Here is a 20,337-nt window from a genome sequence, read left to right as displayed (position 1 = left end):
TCTTGCTAGAACTAAATAAATTTAAATTTTTAACAATGAATTTTTTAAATTTCTCGTTAAAAAACTTATAAGTGTGTCGTTATTAATAAGATTTGCCCTAAACCAAGTTAACTCAATCTTGAAAGTCTGTTGAATTCGATTTGATTCAATTCAAATTCGAGACAAGTTCAAACCAAGAGAATTAACTAGTTCTTAAAACCGAATCAAACTTAAATTGAAGAGAGTTTGACTCGATCTTTAGCTCGAGTTTAACTTAATTTAGCTCGAGTTAAATCGATTTAAAAAATGAGTCAAATTGTTTAGTTTAAATTTGAACTAAACACATTTGAGTGACTTAAATCAAATCGAATCGACTTTTGAAACCGTATTAGCTTAATTCAAATCTAAAACTATTCATCTCAAACTAATTCAAGCTTATTAAGAAGCTCAACTAAAATGAGCCTGATTAGCACATGTATTTTTTGAATTCCAAATTGACATAGTTTGGTGTTGCACCGAAGGACGTTCTTTTATATTCGAAGGTAGGCCAAAGGACTATTTCCTACCTCAGGTTTAGTGAAAGGATAAATTCTCACTCGTTAACTTTTAAAAACTCAAATACCTACTTATATATTAAAATTCATTGTTAAGATCAAAGATAAAATTGTTATTAGCTAAAAATATTTTAAAAACTAAAAAAATGTCACATTCCCCCCAAGGTTTAAAAACTAACATTTCCCCTCACCAAATTTTTTTCAGTTTTGCTAAATTTTTTTCACCTTCAAATTAGGGTTTCCCCCGTATTATTCTCTTCTATAGTCATCCCCAGTTTTTTGAAACTTTCAGTTTCACCCCTTTTTGAGGTTCATTTTGCAGATAATATTCAAGTGATCGTCCTTCCTCCGTCTTTGATGACAACCATTGCTTTAGACAGAGTCGTCATCGCTTTTGTTCTTCCTTCTGGGCACTCTTTTCTCCTAATGACGTCATTAACAGATCGACGAACACACATCATTGAGAAGAAATGTGTCATGATTCAACCACGATGTCTGAGTTCTCTTTGACTCTCCTCGTCAGTAATAACTTCTCCCTCTATAGGCGTTGTGTTTGAAGTCGGCGACCAATTGGATGAAATTCTCGTGGAGAGGAGATGTGCGACAAACTCGAGAGAAGAGAAATAACATCACATTGTCATCAGAGGATCGCTCAAGCATTAGAGATAAGACAAAGTTAACAACAACTCAGTCTCAAGCAAAGGATGACATCGGATATGGTAGGAGAAGTTACCGGAATTTTAAAACCCTAGCTAGAAAATCTAAAGTTGAAAGAGAGGGGGTCAAATGAAATTTTTAAAAGTTTGAAGGGCGATTGAATGGGAAAAGGATGAAACCTTAGACAGGGAAAAAGTAATATTCTAAATCTAAACTAAGGGGAACTGTGATATTTTTAAACTTAGAGGGAAAATATGATAAATTTTTAATTTTTTAAATACTTTTATTAAATAATAATTTTAATTTTAATTGATAATTGGTTATTTTAGTTTTTAAACATTAATAGGTGGAAGTTTGCCCTTTCACTAAACCTTGCGTGGGAAGTAGTCCTTTGGCCTAAAAGATATAAAGGAACTTAAATACCATTACAAAATCCAAAATATCTACATCAATTTCCATTCCACTTCTCCAAACAACATCGAATTAATTTTCCAATTTCCATTCTCCAGCCCCACTCCGGTCTCTCCCAACCCAGCGCATTATTCCTGAAATCTTTCAAAATCAGCGACCGGCAACGGCCAAGCGAGTGGCGACCAACTAAGAGGAACAAACGAGACTATGCTATGATAATCAAGATGAGGAACGATCGACGGACGATGAGGAGAGACGAAATCCGACTGACGGAGACCAGGCGACGAACTGAGAGGACGACCGACCAACCGACAACGACGAGAACAATATCTGACCAAGAATCGAACAGAAATTGGTAAATCCTCATTTTTATGTGTTTTTTTAGGTTTCAACATTGATTGTTTTTTATGCCGGGGTTTTATCTTTTTCTAGGTTTCAACAGCTTTGTTCCATCAAAGTCAATCCAATTATTTGGATTGGTGGTTTTATCGTTCTCTTAGCTTTTTTAAAACCCTGGTAGCTATTATGGACTATAGCCAAAGTTTGCTCCTAATTTTTTTTTTTTTAAATTATGATGTAAAGGAAGCCTTTGAAGTCTTGATATGATATAGAAGCAAATTTTTATGTATAATTACTGGTATATTTAATGGTTAATCAATACTTTCTTATATTTTAAGGATGTTGTATCATATGAATAATAGCTATTAAGACGTATCACAGGTTTTGACATGTCCTTTCCTTTTGTTTCCCCATTCTGTGATTTTTTTTTTTTTGGTACTCTAATAATAAAATAATTAGTTTATGTTGTTATTGCCTTTGCCTTCATGTTAGCCTTGTTGACTATTTAAATGCCTTACTGATGCATAGTTTTTGAGTTTTCATCCAATATCTCAGTCTCTGTTATAAGTTTCTGAATCTTTTCGCGGGAAGAGGAATTAAGAGATGTTATTGTTTTAATTTTTGTAAACAAGCAGGTCCATATTAACGCTCTTTTTTTACTTTTTAAAGATTCATAGACAGCTTGGCATTTAGTATTTGTTTTTTGAACATAAATGAGAATGACGACCAATGTATTACTGCCTTTGTTGTTGTTCTGAGAATAAAAGGTTAAAATATTATTATTATTGAGAGGAGACTGTTCATTTATGGTTCATGTCTTGATGTTGCTTTTTCATATTATTTTTCTACAGTAATTTCCTTTTTGTATTTCTTCCATTTTTGCAATTTATGAGTGTGGCATGGTATAATGTTCTGATGCTTTGATATTGGTGTTTGAAATTGTTTAACAAACAAAAGTATCATGTGAGGTTCTGGTAAATACAAAGACTTAGACCATTGCCTGTAAAAACCGCTACCCTAAGGTGCTGATCAGAAACCATTAATTTTTTTTTTTTGGTTAAGTATATATAAAACCCACTTCTTTGTTTAAATTTTATCCTTTTATAATCGCTAGAGCTCCAGCAGTCTAGCCCTTTTCAAACAAGTTAAAAATTCTGTTTTTGGCATTTCATAGAAATCTCCCTGCAATGAATTATTGAAAATTATTTGCAGTTATATTTGCATAATCCTTGATGATTATCTTTTACCATGATCACTGATGAATGATAGCATTCAAAATGTACAGCAGAGCTGAAAGATTCAAACATGGTCCTGTTAAGTGTACAATATTGAATCAGGTGTGGGAATTAATTTAAATGTGAACATATAAGACATGTGATGATATTCTAATAGCATATGCCTAATTTGTGACTGTGGGGAATGTAATTTTGATAATCTTGATCTCATTAATCTATTATGCAGGCTCTCATTTCATCATGGAAGAAGGGTGGTACAATGTTCATATTTGATACAGTAATGCTTCAGTCATTTCTTCATTTTCTTTATGTAGTTATTTTTGCATTTTTTATCTCTCTTCACAAATTTTAGGTACTTGAAGATACAAGTCAAGCATGAAACACTAGATATACATGGATTCTTATGTTACTTGTAACAATATTTAATTTTTATTGTAGGGAGAGATTGTCATAATAGGAAATTTAACTTGTGAATATCGATTGTGCTTTAAAATACTACAATGATGTTTACTATAGGTGATGTGCCTTTTCCATTGCATGTGTCCTTTTTTTTTTTTTTGGTCTCGGTCATGGTGATAGTAATAACCATTATGATTTTGAGGAGAACATAAACTTTGCTGTCCATCCGTCATTACAAGGGGTTCTCACAAAAATCGCATTGCTGCTTTTGCCATAGCCTTGAAACAAGTGGCAACTCCCAAGGACAAAACATATATGCAGCAGGTGAATGAAAATGCCCTGGCCTTAGCATCTGCTTTATTGAGAAGAAAATGCAAATTGGTGACTGGGGGCACTGACAACCATTTGTTGATGTGGGATCTGACTACTTGAGGCTTAAGAGGTATACTAGTTTGAACCTTTTCTTCTGTTATTATAATACTTCCTAAACTACTTACCCAAAAAAAAAAAGGAAAAAAACTTCGTAAATTAATTTGCCTTTTGCAAGAGAATAGATGTTGGTATCTCAAAACTTTGTTACATCATGGTTATGGATCGATCTATTTATACTGGTTTAGTAATTAGAGCATTGTGTTAGTGCTGGTGATCAATTCTTAACTAACACTGCTTTCTATGATCTTTACTTGAAAATTTTGGACATGCTAATTAAGTGATAAATTTGTAAATATGCTATGATCTATACTCAAGTACAGGACAATGCTAGCAACTTCCTCAAGGATTTATTGCTAATGTCTAGTACTCTGATAATACACATGAGCTTTAATCATGTCCTTTTCTCATGTTTTGTTTTGTGTAATACAAAGTTTCATGATTGTGTGAGGAGAATTTTTTTTCAGAGTATTAGGGATTTCTTCTTGTTTGACTAGGTCCCCACATGGTTAATTTATTGCTTTTTAGAGTATAATTTGGGTTTATAATGCTTTTCAAAGATTTTTCAGAAGGATTTTGTCAAATACTATTGAGGTTAAGGACTTGTGACATTTTATGAAAATATTTGGTGGTTTGGTAGGATGTTTTTCATGATTATTAATTTGGTAGGATTGACATTATAGTTTATTCGATTTGTTTTGGTTTCTTTACTTTGTTTGATAATTAGTTTGTGAGAAAAACATATATGTTTAAATGTATGTGTGTGTGTATATATATATATGCTATGCACATTTTAATCGTATCTTCTCTCTTCACAATCTGTAGGTACTTGAAGATACAAATAAATCATGAAACACTTGATTGTATGTTATACATAGATTAGAGGGAGAGATTACTACAATAGGAAATTTATAGTTTTTTTCCTTATTTTTTATAATTGTGATTAGAACATAATCAATGTTAATAATCATATTTTGAGAATCAAAATTTTTATTATCAATATTATTATAACAATAAGGATATTTATCATTGATATTATATTTAGTGACAGATAAATATTATCATAATAACGGGGATATTCATCATTGATTTATGTTTAGTGATCAATATATTGTTATAACAATAAAGATATTCATCATTGATATTATGTATAAAAATTGGTAAATATTGTTATAATGACAGAAATCTTCCCATTGAAGTAATTTCATATGTATGTCACAAACCTCGGGAAATATTCACTTTCGGTGGTATATTTGCTTCTAGACAAATTATCAACGCACACTCATTTGCGATAGTGTTGTTTTATATCATCTCCTATCTGTCAAATTTATTAACATGAAATTAGGATCTATCATTTCAACCTCACAAAATGCTTCTTCTTGCCCCAATGCACTCCCAAGCACCTTTACTTCATCAAAAATCCATTTATTAGGAAGGCCTTCATGAGAGCTCACCTTCTTGCCCCATGGACTTAGCTTTGTTTGTCAAACACAATTATATTTCTTCTCCACTTTGCCATATTGATCAACTTAAAAACGAACTCTCAAAGTGAATAAGTTGACCCCGGCTTACCGGAAGAAGAGGGTTGGAATCTCCCCACCAAGCTTCAATTATTTATATACATTCTTTTGTACTTTCTAAGCTCCAGTCTCACTTCCCTACCCATTTTTTTTTCCACCTTTTTCTCCAATGATAATTCATTTCATATAGTTGCCTTCTGAAATCTACTATTAGCTACTAATAAATGTTAGGGGGTTGATATACACATTTTCAAGTACGTAATTGAATAGGTAGATAATATGTGATTGTGTAATTAAGTAACAGCTGGCCAAAATGTCAACTTCCGCCACTCAGGTGGCCCAAAAAACTGTACTTTGCTCTCTTTGCTTCTGTCTTAATTATAACAGCCATAATATAATATAAAATCATTCGCTAATTAAGAAGTCTTAGTATTAATTTCTTTAAAACCTTGATATTAATTCCATCAAGATTATACTTAATTACTATTGTATTCATCAGCTGATAGTGTATTTTACAACTCCAATCCAATGGAACATAATCATGGCAGGTTAAAATTAGGCCATTTAACATAGAAAATTATTATACGAAGTTTTTGTATTCAGGACTTCCTAAACTTTATATTTTTTCCTCTCCTTTATTATATGAATTTTGATGTTGGTGAGCGATCAATGGCCGTGGTGATTGCTTGGTGGTTTTTGGTTAATGTCCTGGGGTGGCATCTTTAATTTGGCGTTGAATCATTTTTTTTTTTTAATTTGTTAATTTAAGTTTTTAATGTAAAGATAAAAAGCTTATTGATAAAATAATGTAAAGTTTTATTTAAGTTTCCCACGTTTTTTTTATTCTTTTTACAAGGGGTATATTAGGTTAGATTAAATTAATCAGTTCAATCAATTTTATCGAGTTCAATGGTCTCACTGGATTTAGATAAAATCAATTTTTGTTTCAATAGTTAGACTGTTTTCTCCTGGCCTTAAATGTTGGAAAGATGATTTAATTTTTATTTAATTTGTGTTCAAAGATTTTTTTTTTTTTTTTTGTGTGTGTGTGTGTTTTCCACCAAACTAAATTAGATTTTTTTTCAATATTATTTAGATTTTATATTTAATAATTAAATAAAAAATTTGTTTTAAATATTATTTTAATATTAATTCAAATAGTAAAGTAAAACTATATTTGGGATCACAACATCTTTTCCTGTATATTTATTTATTTATTTATATTTATTAATTCAAATAATAAAGTAAAACTATAATATGTTTATATAATTTAAAACTTAATTTAAAACAATGAAAAGTAGAGATTCTATGAAGAACATGATAAATTACAAGAAGAAATGTATATTAATCTATTTTTCTTCATTTAACAATTGGTCGAACATATCTTTATTTGTAATTTCTAACAAAAAAGAAATCCTTATAATATTTATTATACTATTTAGCAATAAAAACCGTATTTAAGTGATTCAATTGTTGATTAGTTGCAGGCTTTTCTTTGATGACAATTGGATCAATTTAATCATTTATTTTTGTAACCAGTATGATCTCTTTGTTCTTCTGGAATCGATTTTTGTGGTGTTGACTTATATTTTTTAATTTGATTTTTTTATATTTTTTGGTGTTTTATTTTTTAGTAATTTTAATTTATTTATAAAAGAAATCTTTTTTATATATTTATTTTATATATAAAATATTGATCTTTGGTTTTAATTAATTTTAATTTCATGATCATTTGTTGAAAGGGAATGGGAAAAATAGAACATATATTTTTATTTCAACAACTTCATTACATACAATCATGGTCGCTTAACCAAACTTTTGTACATGCCAAAGCATCTTTTAAGCCAACATCGAAACGCATATTATAAATATCAGCAATAGGAATGGATCGACACCATTCCAATATATCAAAACACATAGGAATGGATAAGAAATCCCGAGCCATCATAGCTAGTGTTGGATAAATTAGAGAATTACAGCGCCACCATTCTAATATATCAAAGTCTTCATGGAGAGAAACCCTGGAATCTGTCAAATAGCGGCCCAGTTCTGATTTTGATGAAGAAGTCTCATTTGCGTATGCTATAACCATGGAAGAATTGTTGACAACCCTCGCATATTCATTGTAAATATTTGTAACATCATCCATGATTTTCTTAAAGTGTAAGTCTTCCTCATCGTCATAAACTTCATTGTAGAAACGCTCTACAATATCTAGTTTAAATCTTGGATCCAGAATCACTGTGATTACAATTACCAACATAGAGTTGTTGCAATATTCATCAAAAAATTTTCTGCAACGTAATGCAGCAAGGCGAAAGTACTGATTTTTAGTATTTTTGAACTGTAGCATTTTAGAAAAAAAGTGATAAACCATAGGGAAACACTCATTTACCAACTTAGAATCTCCCAGTTTCGGAAGATCATTTTTTATATCTTCAACCACTACCCAAAAACTGTGCAGTGAAGTAGCGTCATCCCAATCAAAATTGGAAGACGTGAAATCAGGATCTATGCGCTTCAGTTCACAAAATACTTCTTTATATCCCATTGCCCAATCAAGCAATTTGAAATCATAAAGAAAACAATCATCATTATATTTGGAAGTCACTTTTTTACCCATGGACTCAACTTGTTTTACCGCTAAGTCAAACTTATATTTGTTTGATGATGTCATGCTGTAGCCTCTGAGTTCCCTCACTTCAGACATAATATTACTTGTCCACATCACATTTTCTACTTTCAGTTCAAAATCAGATAATAAATGACGATGTCTCTCATAATTCCCGATGACAGGAAGTGAAACTCTTTCATTAAGCCAATTGGTAAGCTGAGGTACCAAATCTTTTGATGGATTGACCCTCTGATCAACCATAGACAAAATTCTTTTATCTATGTTCCAATCTTGAATCAAACACTTTAGAAAGTGTTCATTTAAGAGTCTTCCATCATTACCATAATTCTCCAAATGAATAATCCTCGTTTTCAATTTCCATTTATCATCAATGAACCAAATCATCACAAACTTAATACCAAAGTCTATCGAATCTGCAATTATTACATTAAAACGACCAAAAAGTTCATCTAAATATCTATACAACTTATTTTTCTCTTCTATATAAACCTCAGTTATATCATCATCTATGTTGTTCAATCGTTCAATGATTCTTTGCACAAAATCAGAGTCATGCTATTCTTGATCAACCACACTCAACTCTTTCATTTTATCTCCTACTCTATTTTGATTTTTTAAACAACTTTTTAGATGATTTCTGAGATGTGTAGTTCCACTCTTACTTGATCCATCAAAATCTTTCTTACAATATTGACATTGGGCCTTAAGCTCCTTACCTTCATTTTCATACTTTGTAAAGTGATTCCAAACATCTGACCTCAATTTTCGTTTTTTATTCATCCCCATATTAATCTCTGGATTTGGAATAGGTTTAAAGTTGACATTTTGTTCTCTTATTTGAGTGATTTCCTGTTAACATATAAACAAATTTTCACCTAATAAATAATAAAATGCAAATGACTAAATATTATTTATTTTTCTATTTAACAGGACAACCCAACTAGCAAATAACTGAATATTTATTTTTCTTTAATTGAGGCAATATTATAATAATTAATTATATGAAAACAATTTCACTATAACATTACTATTGTATAATTAAAAGAGAGAGAGAGAGAAATGGTTACCTGTTCATTGACGTGGGGATTAGATACAAATGCGTCTTCCTGCGGTGCTAAAGATTCAATCACCTTTGTCTTTGTGTTTTCAAGCAGAGGAAGAACGAAAAAAATTGTAAGTGTTATTCCTCATAGGTTAATATAAAATCATATAAACTATTCCTAATACAACATTAATGAAGAGTAGCATTAATGAAGAACCTGCCCACGTTGTAGATCTGTTCCATGGACATTGAAAGTTGCAGGTGCTGCTCCTCCTTGATGTGCTGCAGATTCAATTTCCTTCACATATTTAATAGAAGGAAGAAACTATGTCACTTTAGATCGGACAAAGCAGGAACGAAAGCATTAACATTAGAGTATGATTCCTCATAATTAAACAAATTAAACACTTCATTATTTTCTTGAATTAAAACAAAAAAATAGTTAATTTGTTTGATATGATTTCAATTAAATATTTACTCTTACTCTTGGAGTATATAATATAATAAAATAGAAAACCAAAACCGCAAGACCAGTTTTGTGATGATAAAAAGTCCCAATTCCGAACAACGAAGGACCATAGAATGTTTACCTGTATTCGTCGTGGAAGAGATCGAAGGTAGGTCATGGTTTCATGGAGGATTCCACCATTTTCAGGGCTCGAGCTGTGCTTACACCATTGAACTAAATCATGCAAACACTTGAATCCCTCACTGATTTTCTTCTTTCCCTCCTACGTACATAAATTACACACACATATCAGAGAGCTATAATATTGTATGAACATGAGTGAAAAAATAAATACTTACTTGAAAATAATCTTGAGGATCAATCTGAATGGTTATTGGAGCCATCTCTTTCCCTACAAATGAACCTTAGTTAACTCAATATGAAGCTTAGAAACAGAGTGACCCTTGCCTAATTCCCTACAAATATGAAGCTTAAATCTTGTAAACACTTGGTTCCCTCACTGATTTTCATCTTTCCCACCTACGCACATAATAAATTACACACACATCACACACACATATAATTTCGTAAGAATGAGAAAAGAAAACAAATACGTACTTGAAAATAAAAAACGAGGAACGAGGATCAGATCCAAAGGATATTGCTTCCAACTCTTTCCTTACAAATGAAGCTAATTAATTAATTTCAATATGAATCAGTGAAAAACAGATAGGCACGCTAGCGTGTACGTATAGCAATTAGAATAAGAGAGTGGTTGCCTCCTTGCTCTTTTTTTATTCGTCCTGTTAACGTTTAATAAGTCAAAAAGTCAAAAGCGCTGGTTTGAATGGTTCTAGAGTATTGAAGAAAATTTGGTTTGAATTGTCAACAAAATCAGAATTGCCAGAGATATTTTTTAGTCCAAATTATATTTAATCAAAATGTGTGACCATGTTTATTTACAGAGAATCGGGTTTAACTTCCTCCAATTACAAAAATTAAAAAAAAAAAAATTACTTTCCTACAAAAGGGTCTACAAGTTTGGTATAGTGCAAGCCTTGAAATGCAAAAGTTTTACTCTAATCTCTGCGGGAGGAGGTATGATCAAATTGGATCGGACAATCCGATTTGGGTTTAATTTTGAGTAAATTTTAATCGATTTGAATTTAAATATTTAGGTCAGTTTAAATTTATTTTATTTATAAACACATGTTTAATCTTTTATTCAAACTCTAATATGTTCAAATTTATTTTGTTTACGAAAACAAGTTTAATATTTGATTGAACTCGAATTAGAGTTTTGAATACATGCAAAGGAATCCAACCCTATTTCAAAGGGCATAAAATTTTCATTTTAGCCGTATGACCTTTTGAAGTAAATTGTGAAGCAATATCAATAAAATTATGTGTCTACATTTTAAATATATAAAATCAGTATATAGATAATATGTTATTATGTGATTAAATGATTTGAATTAAAAATTTAATAATATTCAACTATATGATAATACATCATTTATGTAACTATTTTTATGTAATTTAAAATATGTACATGTAGTATTGCCAAAACAATATTTTAGTTTGAAAAGATTTATGGCCAAAGGACTTATTCCCACCCAAAAATAACTTTTTTCCCCGTGTTTTAACCTATTAATTTTAAAAAACTCAAACACCCATCTATTTATTAATTTTTGTTATTATTGTTTAAAGTAAAATTGTCATTTAACAAAAATCTTTAGAAAAAACTAAAATGTTTCACATTTTCCCCCTAGATTTAAAAAATTAACAATTTCACCTCACTCAATGTTTAAAAAAAATACCATTTTCCCCTAGGATTTTTCCAGTCACCACTGTTGGCAGCCAGAGGTAGTGACGATAGTGTTATTTTTTCCTCCTGGTTTCTCTCTCCATCTCGATTCATCTCCTACCATCACCAGCCTTGTTCTCTCTGACCATCACTAAGATGAAGACGTTTGTCTTCATCAAATGAAGACAAAGACGACAAATCGTCCTCATCTCTCAAACGATGATGATTCATCGTCTTTGTCTTGGATGAAGCATCTTCGTCTCAATGATGGCTCGAGAGAACAAGGTAAGTGATGGCAGAGAGAACAAGGTCAATGATGGCTGGAGAGAACAAGGTCAATGACTAGAAAACTCTAGGGGAAAATGATCATTTTTCAAACTTTAGGTAAGGTGAAATTGTTAGTTTTTAAACTTAAGGGGGGAAATGTGATAAATTTTTAGTTTTTTAAATATTTTGCTAAATGATAAGTTTACCTTTAATATTAACAATAAAAATTAATAGATGAAGGAATGTTTAAGTTTTTTAAAGTTAATTGATGAAAATTAAGAAAAGAGTAATATTTGGGTGGGAATAAGTCCTCTAGCCAACTTTTATTTAAATCATGGGGCGAGTCTTTAAATTTTTTAAGTTAATAGGTAGAAACATAAAAAAGGTAATATTTGGGTGAGAATTAGACTCCACACAGCTAATCAAGTTGACAACTATATATATATATATATATATATATATATATATATAATGGTTCAAATCAAGCAGCCAACATCTTTTACTCACCAACCCACTAAATTGAAAAAAAAAAATATTTAGGTCCCGCAAATATATATAATGGTTCAAATAGGCAACATCTTTTACTCACCAACCCATTAAATGGAAAAAAAAAATTATTTAGGTCCGGCAAATTTATGAAGTAGCACGTGCTTTGCTAGTATATGGGTGAAACTAAGGTTTAATTCTAAGGTGGTCAGTTCATTAAAATATAATTAATTCAAATGACCAAATTTAAGGAGCTTCATTCTTTAGACGAAACTGACCAATTTTGTAGGGGTTACAGGAGTATAACCAACATATTAGAGCTTGTCAAAAGGCCAAAAGACTTATTCCCAACCAAGGTTTGTTGAAATTCAAATTGGTACTCACTAACTATTAAAAACTTGAACTCCCATTTGTAGGTTGTTAAAGTTGATAGAATTAATTAGTTTTAGGGATAAAATCATTATTTAACTAATAATATGTTGGAAGATCTTATATTGACTTTTGATGTAGGGGATGACAGATCATCGCATGAGGTTTTCCTGTTGACACTTTTTATGATGGTTCAGGTAATTATAACATTGTTTGTAAATGTTATATCCAAATTGAACATTTGTTGATCGATTTCATGTTAACTCGTTACTATTGATATTATGATATGTTGATACTGTGATAGTGGCCTGGCGAGGAAAATTATAGTTTTCCCCATTGACATCTTCGATAATGCACATTAGGTAATAAGGGTTCTAGATTTGAAGGAGTGGAAGATTACAGTTTATGACTCGTTATAAAGTTTTAATACTAACTCGGAGCTATTTAGTTGGAAGATATTGGGGTATACGTCGATGATACCATATTTGTTAGTTGCGACATCATTTGGTCTCACATGGGCTGGATTTTATAGGACGATCCATTTGCATTACATAAGGTGGTGGATATACCACAGCAGGTGCCCCTATTAGGTGATTATGGTGTGTTCATATTACGATACATCGAGCGCTTGACACTTGGCTGATTGTTATCATTTGAAAGGAGGACTCGTTACGCCTACGCACAAGTTTAGGCACATAACTATTTTTTTAGGATATTGATTGATCATAATATTATATCTTATTTATGTATGTATCTATATGCATTCATTCATATGTTTTATATGCTAATATGTGTATATGTAGGTTCATTTACATGCGTTTATCCTTTATATAATTATTATAAACGATAGATATAGTGAACAAAAAAATGACTAAAAATGGATATATAAAATCAACACTGACATATATAACGATTACCAGCTGAAATCTTATAGATACATTAACAAATACAATCACAAGTTTTAAAGATAATATATTACAATCACAAACTTTACATATGAAGTAACAACTACAATAATAACTTTTATATCAAACTATATTACAATCATAAACTTTATATTTAAAGTAACAAGTACAATTACAACTTTTATATCAAAATCACCAAATACAATTACAAGCGTAGTTATCTTTTATCTTTCTTTTTACTTCCTAAACTTGGTGGTACGAAACCAGGTATCGGAACATGACTTTTGCAATTCTATCTCGTATGTCTAGGTTTGTGACATTGGTTACTAATAAGTTGTTTAACAATCTCTTCTTATGAAGGACTTTTATTTTTATTTGTTAGACGTCTCGTGCAATGACGATGGATGGAAGGTGGATGGATAACAGTTCCATCCTTTAGATGGATCTAATCTGATTGATCTACTAATGGATTAATGACCTCTGTGTAAATTGAATGGTAAAAGGCGGTGTTATAGTATGGATGCACCTATTGAACGTAAGGGGTCAATTTCATATATCTGACAATGACAATGACATGTATACAAGGAATTTGTGATAGTTGAAATTTTCTACATGTACATGTTCACTCCGTTAGGTAGGCCAAAGCATTTATTGGGCACTATCAATAACCTGGTATCATTTAGATGTAATAGGATGCACCTCTAAGTTTGAAAACTTTCGCCTATGTTTGATAATCTTTTCCTCCACTCAATGTGTTACCCGGCTAGTGCAAGCATTTGCAAATCATATAAATACAAATAGATATAGTGAGTAATTAAGTATAAGTTTACATACACATATTTATAACATGTTATGATATTGAATATGTACTTACTTGCATGATTTCTCCTATCATAAAACCATTGCTGTAATGTACCTTTGATGAACTCAATAAGCTCAATAATAGGTAAACCTTGAGCGTGTTTAATAAGTGCATTAAACAATTCAACAATATTGATAGTTATTATATTATACTTATGCCCTGAGAGATATGCCCTTGCCCATCGATCAAAACCCAGCTTACACAAGTATGTTATTATATCAGGCTGCATACGGGACAATGGCTTCATTATCTCTTGAAATTCATACTCTATGTATGCCTTAGTTGATTTCCAATACATTTACATGACTTTTGCATTCTTCTTGTACTTGGATCTCATGTTGCAATGGAAGTGATGATAACAATAGCCATGGTGCATACCAAGGAATACTTCAGCCATTGTAGAGAATATGCTGACATGTCGATATGAAATCATGGCTAAATGAGGTACCTCACCGAAACAATCCTTCAACTTTATTAAAAACCAACACCATGTGTCATAGTCTTCCCTGTAACCAATGTCAAAAGCCAATAGGTATATCTGATTATTACCATCCAATACAACAGTGATAAATAATTGATCTAGATATCTATCCTTTAAGAAATAGTGTCAATACAAATGATTGATCGAATATGTTGTTGGAACACACAAATACTATAACCCAATGCCACGTAAAAGTATTTAAATTGTTTCTGCTTATCCGTTAGTTTATGTGTCACAGTTCTCGGATTACAATGTTAGTATTTAAATTGTAGCAATACTCTGACAGTAACATAAATGATTCTTTTGGTATGCCTCTCAATGATTGAAGTGTCCAATTTCTTGCCTGCCATGCTTGTGCATATGATATATCAATTTTATATTGATCGACGATGTCCATAATGATCTCCTTTGGTCGATTAACATGATGAACTAATATATATTTGGTCCTCAAATTTTGCCCTAAAGTTTAGGCCCCTGCTTGCCTATAATGAGATAATATTTGAACTATAGAACATGTATGTTGGTTATCCATATGACATAGTTCGAAACTGTCACTTTCTTCCACCCTAATTTCCCTTGCATGCCACTTACATTCCTCATTAGGAGATTTAACCATCAATCTGCATGTGTCTGACTTATGCATTATAAACTGATATCCCTTCTCAAAAGCATCTCCACTTATCGCATCAATGACATGTTTTTTACTTGAAAATAATGTATCAATTTTTAGAGAAGCACTATCTCTTTGCATACCTGGGCTTCTGGATGTAGATGGTTGGTCAGAAAAAAGTGATAACCAATGAAATGCATTAAAATGAACATTCCCACCACCAAGATTTGTTTACGAAAAACTACTTGTACCTATAATATCTTTATTAACATGTGTCTTCTCTTTGACCTCTGATTCCTCGATGGGAATATCATGTAAAACATTCCCTTCAAATTCACTCTAATATGAAAATTTTTTTTCGCTGCCATGAAAAAATTCTTCCGCATTATACAATACATTAACATTAGCATCATTTAGGTATACAAAATCTTTCTTAGAAAATTCTTTTTTTGGATTGATCCTAATATTTTGAATCCTTTCTAATTAATCTCTTTATCTGTTGGATAACTACTCAGCTCACCGCCTTATAAACCCTCATCTTCTTATTGAATCTCATAACTATCATTATTAACTGTAAATGTTACAAAAATTGGAATACATTCTTTAAAAAGATTAAACAGATCATTAAGAACCTCAACATCTCCATCATCTGAAATTTCAACAGGGATATCGTCATCAAGATACTTTGGTTTCATCCTTCGATCTATTTTACACTTCATCATTTGGATTAATTCCTTGAATGTCGTGTGTTTTGAAATTTTAATCAATTTTCTATTATCTTCAACATATTTTATTATATTCTCACCCTTTTTTATCAATTTCCCCTTGTATCTAATTGAAACATATCTAATCATTTAGATTAATTTTACAATTAAATATATAATCAACATAAATAATATGATTGAAAATATTATTTATAGATTTATGTTACATTATTTTATTATTAAATTTGAATTTTGTGGTTTTATTTTTATTGCATAATTATACCTATTCCATAATTCAATTACATATTGTGACTATTAATATACTTTGATTAATGTGGTACTAATTTTTAAAAATATCACTTTACCCCTATATTACAAAATATCATTTTACTCCCAAATATTATCTAATGTATCTCTAACATCTCTCATTGTAAAATGTCATTTTACCCTCAAATATTATCTAATCTAATCCTCTAACACCCTTTATTGTAAAATATTATTTCACCTCATACTACTATAATAATTACAAAATGCCCCCTATAATTTTTATTAATTTCTTTTTACATACAACTCGAATTTTTTATATAAAACATCACATATAATTGTATTATTAATAAAATAATAACGATTGAAGTTATAGCAGATATAAATACCTCGATATCATGAACTTTTTTCTTCTTACTCGAAATTTCAATCATGAACTTCTTTTCTCTCTCTAGAAATCTCTCTTAGATAATGTGTAAAATTGTATATGTTAAAGATAAAAGAAGAGATATGGTTTATATAGAAATATAGAAAGGGTAGTTTTGGTATTTTATTGGGGCATTTTTGTTTAAATCCTTTCAAATATGGGTATTTTGGTTTAAATCTTCAAATTAGGGGTAAATTTGTTTATTACCCTTTAAAAAGGGTAATTTAATTAATTTCCCAAAATATAGAATAAAGGAAGGGTAGTTTTGGTGTTTTTGGATATTTAGAGCATTTTCTTTTAAATCCTTTAAAATATAGATATTTTTGTTTAAATCCCAAAATTAGGGATAAATTTTTTATTACCCTAAAAAAGGGTAATTATTTTAATTTCCCTATATAATTTTCTTGCTAATTTTTTAAGTTTAATATAACATCAAAATTTATGAAAGAGATAAATGATGGGAAAAAGAATTTTGGACAAAATAAAGCATTAAACTTCTATTGGATTGTTATATTTAATTAAATAAAAAATTAAAATAGACAGTAAGTTGATCCAATATGATAATTTTGAGTATCAAACCCAAATATCAATTTGACTTGCAATCCAATCCATGTTTTAAAACACATATATCTAACATATCGTGGGTGTAGATAGCAATATTATTGTGTAAAAGTTTTGTATTTGTGAAACATTTTACAACTAGATAACTCATATCATAGAATTTCATTAGAGGTGTGTATAGTACAATTCAAGAAAATTTTTAAACCAAACTGACAAGAAAACTTATTTCTCAAAAATTTAAACCAAATCAAACCATTTTATTTTCAAAATTAAATCAAACAAAACAAAACCAAACTGATATGTAATTACAATTTGATCTAATTTGGTCCTATAAAATATAAAACTGATAATTTTCAACACAATTTGTTAATCTAATTTGGCATGTTACAAAAAAAATTGAGTTAGCATTAAGTTTTACTTACACGAAATTTATTTCAGATTAACCCGACAAGACTTGAAACTAAATCGGGTAGTATTAAAGTTAACATGAAAATAACTCAGCATGACTTGAATCAATTTGAATGTTTAGAGAAATATTATTTTAAAAAAATTTGTTAGAGATAAATTAAGAAATGTTGAAAAACAATATCATTAGTAATTGAAATCATCACTGATTGTATATAACTGTACTTTTATGTAGTTGTGATTATTCATATTATTGTTTATTTTTATTTAAATGTTTCATTTTATTATTCAATAATGAAAATGTAAGTTGGTCAGATAGATTATTGACGCATTTCAAAGGTTATAGTGCATAATTTTTAGAAAATTTGTAAATAAGATAAAATGTCATATTGTATGTTTCATTAGTAATGGGTTAGAGTAATTTAGTGAATAAATTAAAACAAATTAAAACACTAAAAACACTTAAAAGAGTAAAAATAATACATAATTTAGGTTAATTTAGGTTCTATCAGATCAATCCGAAAATTAAAGGGCTGGGTTAAAATAAAAAATTTTCAACACAATTCTAATTTGGATTAGATTAGAGTTGAAAATCTTTAATCAAAAACCCAAATTCATACGATAGCATACCCTCTGATAACATGATTATCAGGTACGCTAAAATGTAATTTTCATTTCTACAATCATCCAAGGCAATGGAAGCCTACAAAAATTTTCTTTTATCTTTCTATGATAATAAACAAACATCTCAATCATTTCATAATTCCACGATTAGGTCTTATAAGAAAATTCCCTAGATTCTATTTGCATAGAATTCATTAAAGGACAGCAAAAATATATCAATAGAAAGATGCACGGGGAAGCCAAACAAATTAACTCCACTACTAGGGGTTTCCATATGCAATGGTTAATTGCCTTGAGAATCAACCATGTTTACTAAAGAAGGCTTTGACTTAATCAACTCCTCCATCTCTACGGGTGGACTTGAATTGAGCAAGCTTAATTTGAATTGGTGTTAGATCTGATTTAATCTGAATTCAAATTAGAGTTTCAGTTTGATAGATTGACTTGAACTCAACTTAAATCTGCCTCTAGTGATACTGGTAATTCTATTCGTGATTATTGGCAGTGTTGTCATCTACACCTAAATTAAAATCCTAAATTTCCTCAACAAAAATATAGTAAAGGAAAGTAGGGATCATTCTCTCGAAGAGTTCCAATTAATAAGTCGTTACTTATCTTACAAAACAATGAAATTGGGGGGGGGGGGGGGGGGGGGGGGGGGGGGGGGGGGGGGGGGGGGGTGTTTAAATTGAATACGAATTGTAATTAAAAGTGATAAATGAAATTCAACAAAATAATCTAATTGACAAACCTTGGTCTACGTTCACATCCACCATTAGATCTATGATTGATTATTGACACTCAAGAGTATCAAATTAATTATTCAAATATTTGTTGTTGTATTAATTACCTGTCTTTCCTTATGATTAGTTAACCAAAAATATGTATTCTAGTTAACCCTTATTGATTAATAACTTGGATCTGATTTTAAATTTAATCAAACAATAGCATTAAGAATTAGAAAGACCAACGAAACAAGATAACACAAGTGTATGACATTGCATTTAATCCAATTGAATATTTTACTTAGGAATTATAGTTCCTGATGCAGCAAACAATAAATCCCAATTGCCACTTCGATTAGATGGATTGAACAATTATGGATTCAACATCTAAACTAGCAATAGATTATATCAATCAATAAACTAATCACGCGCCTTAGCAATCAACCAATACAATAATAATAAATAATACAAGAAAATAATCAATACTTGAATAATTAAAAAGATGCATTAAACAACGAAAATCTCACAATCCTTGTAGTTCAATGGGTTCAAATCCCTTCAACCAAGAGAAAAGATTTCAGCCACTGTAAGCCATGATTAGATCTCCAATCATCAAGATAAGATAAAACCAAAAAAAAAAAATTATCTCTCTCAAAAAGAAAAATATCTATATATATCCTCCCCTAAAGAAAAGAAAATATATACATATGTATCCTTTCCAAATTGAATTCCATCTCTTCCTTGTATATCCTTTATCTTATAAAAAAGTATTCCTCTTTTTCAGCTAACAATCACCCATTTTTCTAGGAAACAAATTTTGACTTTCCTAAAATATCTTAGTTGATTTGGAATTTAAATTTCGATTTCTGTTCTCGTCATTGCACGTGCCCACGCTTAGTCAACATCACAGATTTTGTTGACTACTAAGTTTGCTCCTCTTTTAGTCTTTTTGGCCCAAATTTAGCTTTGGAAATGTTCAAAACTCCCTAAGTGCAAAAGACACATAATGACAATTAACAATGATATCAAATTCCCCCACACTTATTTTTTCCTTGTCCTCGAGCAAACTACAATTATTATTTAAAATAAAACAAAAGGTTCCATCAATCTCTTTCTCATAATACCAAAAAGTGTGCATACCTTAAGAATTAAACCAACCAAGACTTAAGCAACAATACACATTATAATCAAA

General features: G+C 30.2%; 2 protein-coding genes across 10 annotated transcripts in view; one reads left to right on the top strand and one right to left on the bottom strand.

Annotated features, from left to right (window-relative positions):
* Window positions 1-10,391, bottom strand: part of LOC123196219 (zinc finger BED domain-containing protein RICESLEEPER 1-like) — an 80,184-nt gene extending 69,793 nt beyond the window's left edge. Inside the window, exons 1-4 of one of the 2 annotated variants that reach the window (XM_044610150.1) lie at window positions 10,267-10,391; window positions 10,008-10,188; window positions 9,791-9,931; window positions 9,418-9,498 (exon numbers count right to left, since the gene is read on the bottom strand). In XM_044610150.1, coding sequence (XP_044466085.1) covers window positions 9,418-9,498; window positions 9,791-9,931; window positions 10,008-10,052 — 267 coding nt within the window. In that variant the 5' untranslated portion in view covers window positions 10,053-10,188; window positions 10,267-10,391. The remainder of the gene's footprint in view (window positions 1-9,417; window positions 9,499-9,790; window positions 9,932-10,007; window positions 10,189-10,266) is intronic. The other variant, XM_044610151.1, reaches the window with a different exon arrangement.
* On the top strand, window positions 1,593-5,096 carry LOC123196221. Of its 8 annotated transcripts, XR_006497639.1 has the most exons (5): window positions 1,593-1,956; window positions 3,226-3,277; window positions 3,402-3,452; window positions 3,852-4,016; window positions 4,829-4,993. XR_006497639.1 is itself a non-coding variant. In XM_044610157.1 (4 exons), exons 1-4 carry the CDS (start codon window positions 1,814-1,816, stop codon window positions 4,853-4,855), a joined length of 273 nt encoding a protein of 90 aa, XP_044466092.1. In that variant the 5' UTR covers window positions 1,594-1,813; the 3' UTR covers window positions 4,856-4,965. The 8 variants fall into 8 exon arrangements, 4 of the variants coding, with proteins under 4 accessions (XP_044466091.1, XP_044466092.1, XP_044466093.1 ...); XM_044610157.1 differs by lacking the exon at window positions 3,852-4,016 and having other exon boundaries at window positions 1,594-1,956; window positions 4,829-4,965; XM_044610158.1 differs by lacking the exons at window positions 3,852-4,016; window positions 4,829-4,993 and adding an exon at window positions 3,528-3,649 and having other exon boundaries at window positions 1,594-1,956.
* Window positions 10,392-20,337: the final 9,946 nt, after the last annotated feature.

This window comes from Mangifera indica, chromosome 14 (assembly GCF_011075055.1).
Source record: "Mangifera indica cultivar Alphonso chromosome 14, CATAS_Mindica_2.1, whole genome shotgun sequence".
NCBI lineage: Eukaryota > Viridiplantae > Streptophyta > Magnoliopsida > Sapindales > Anacardiaceae > Mangifera > Mangifera indica.
This window is presented reverse-complemented; position numbering and strand designations above follow the sequence as displayed.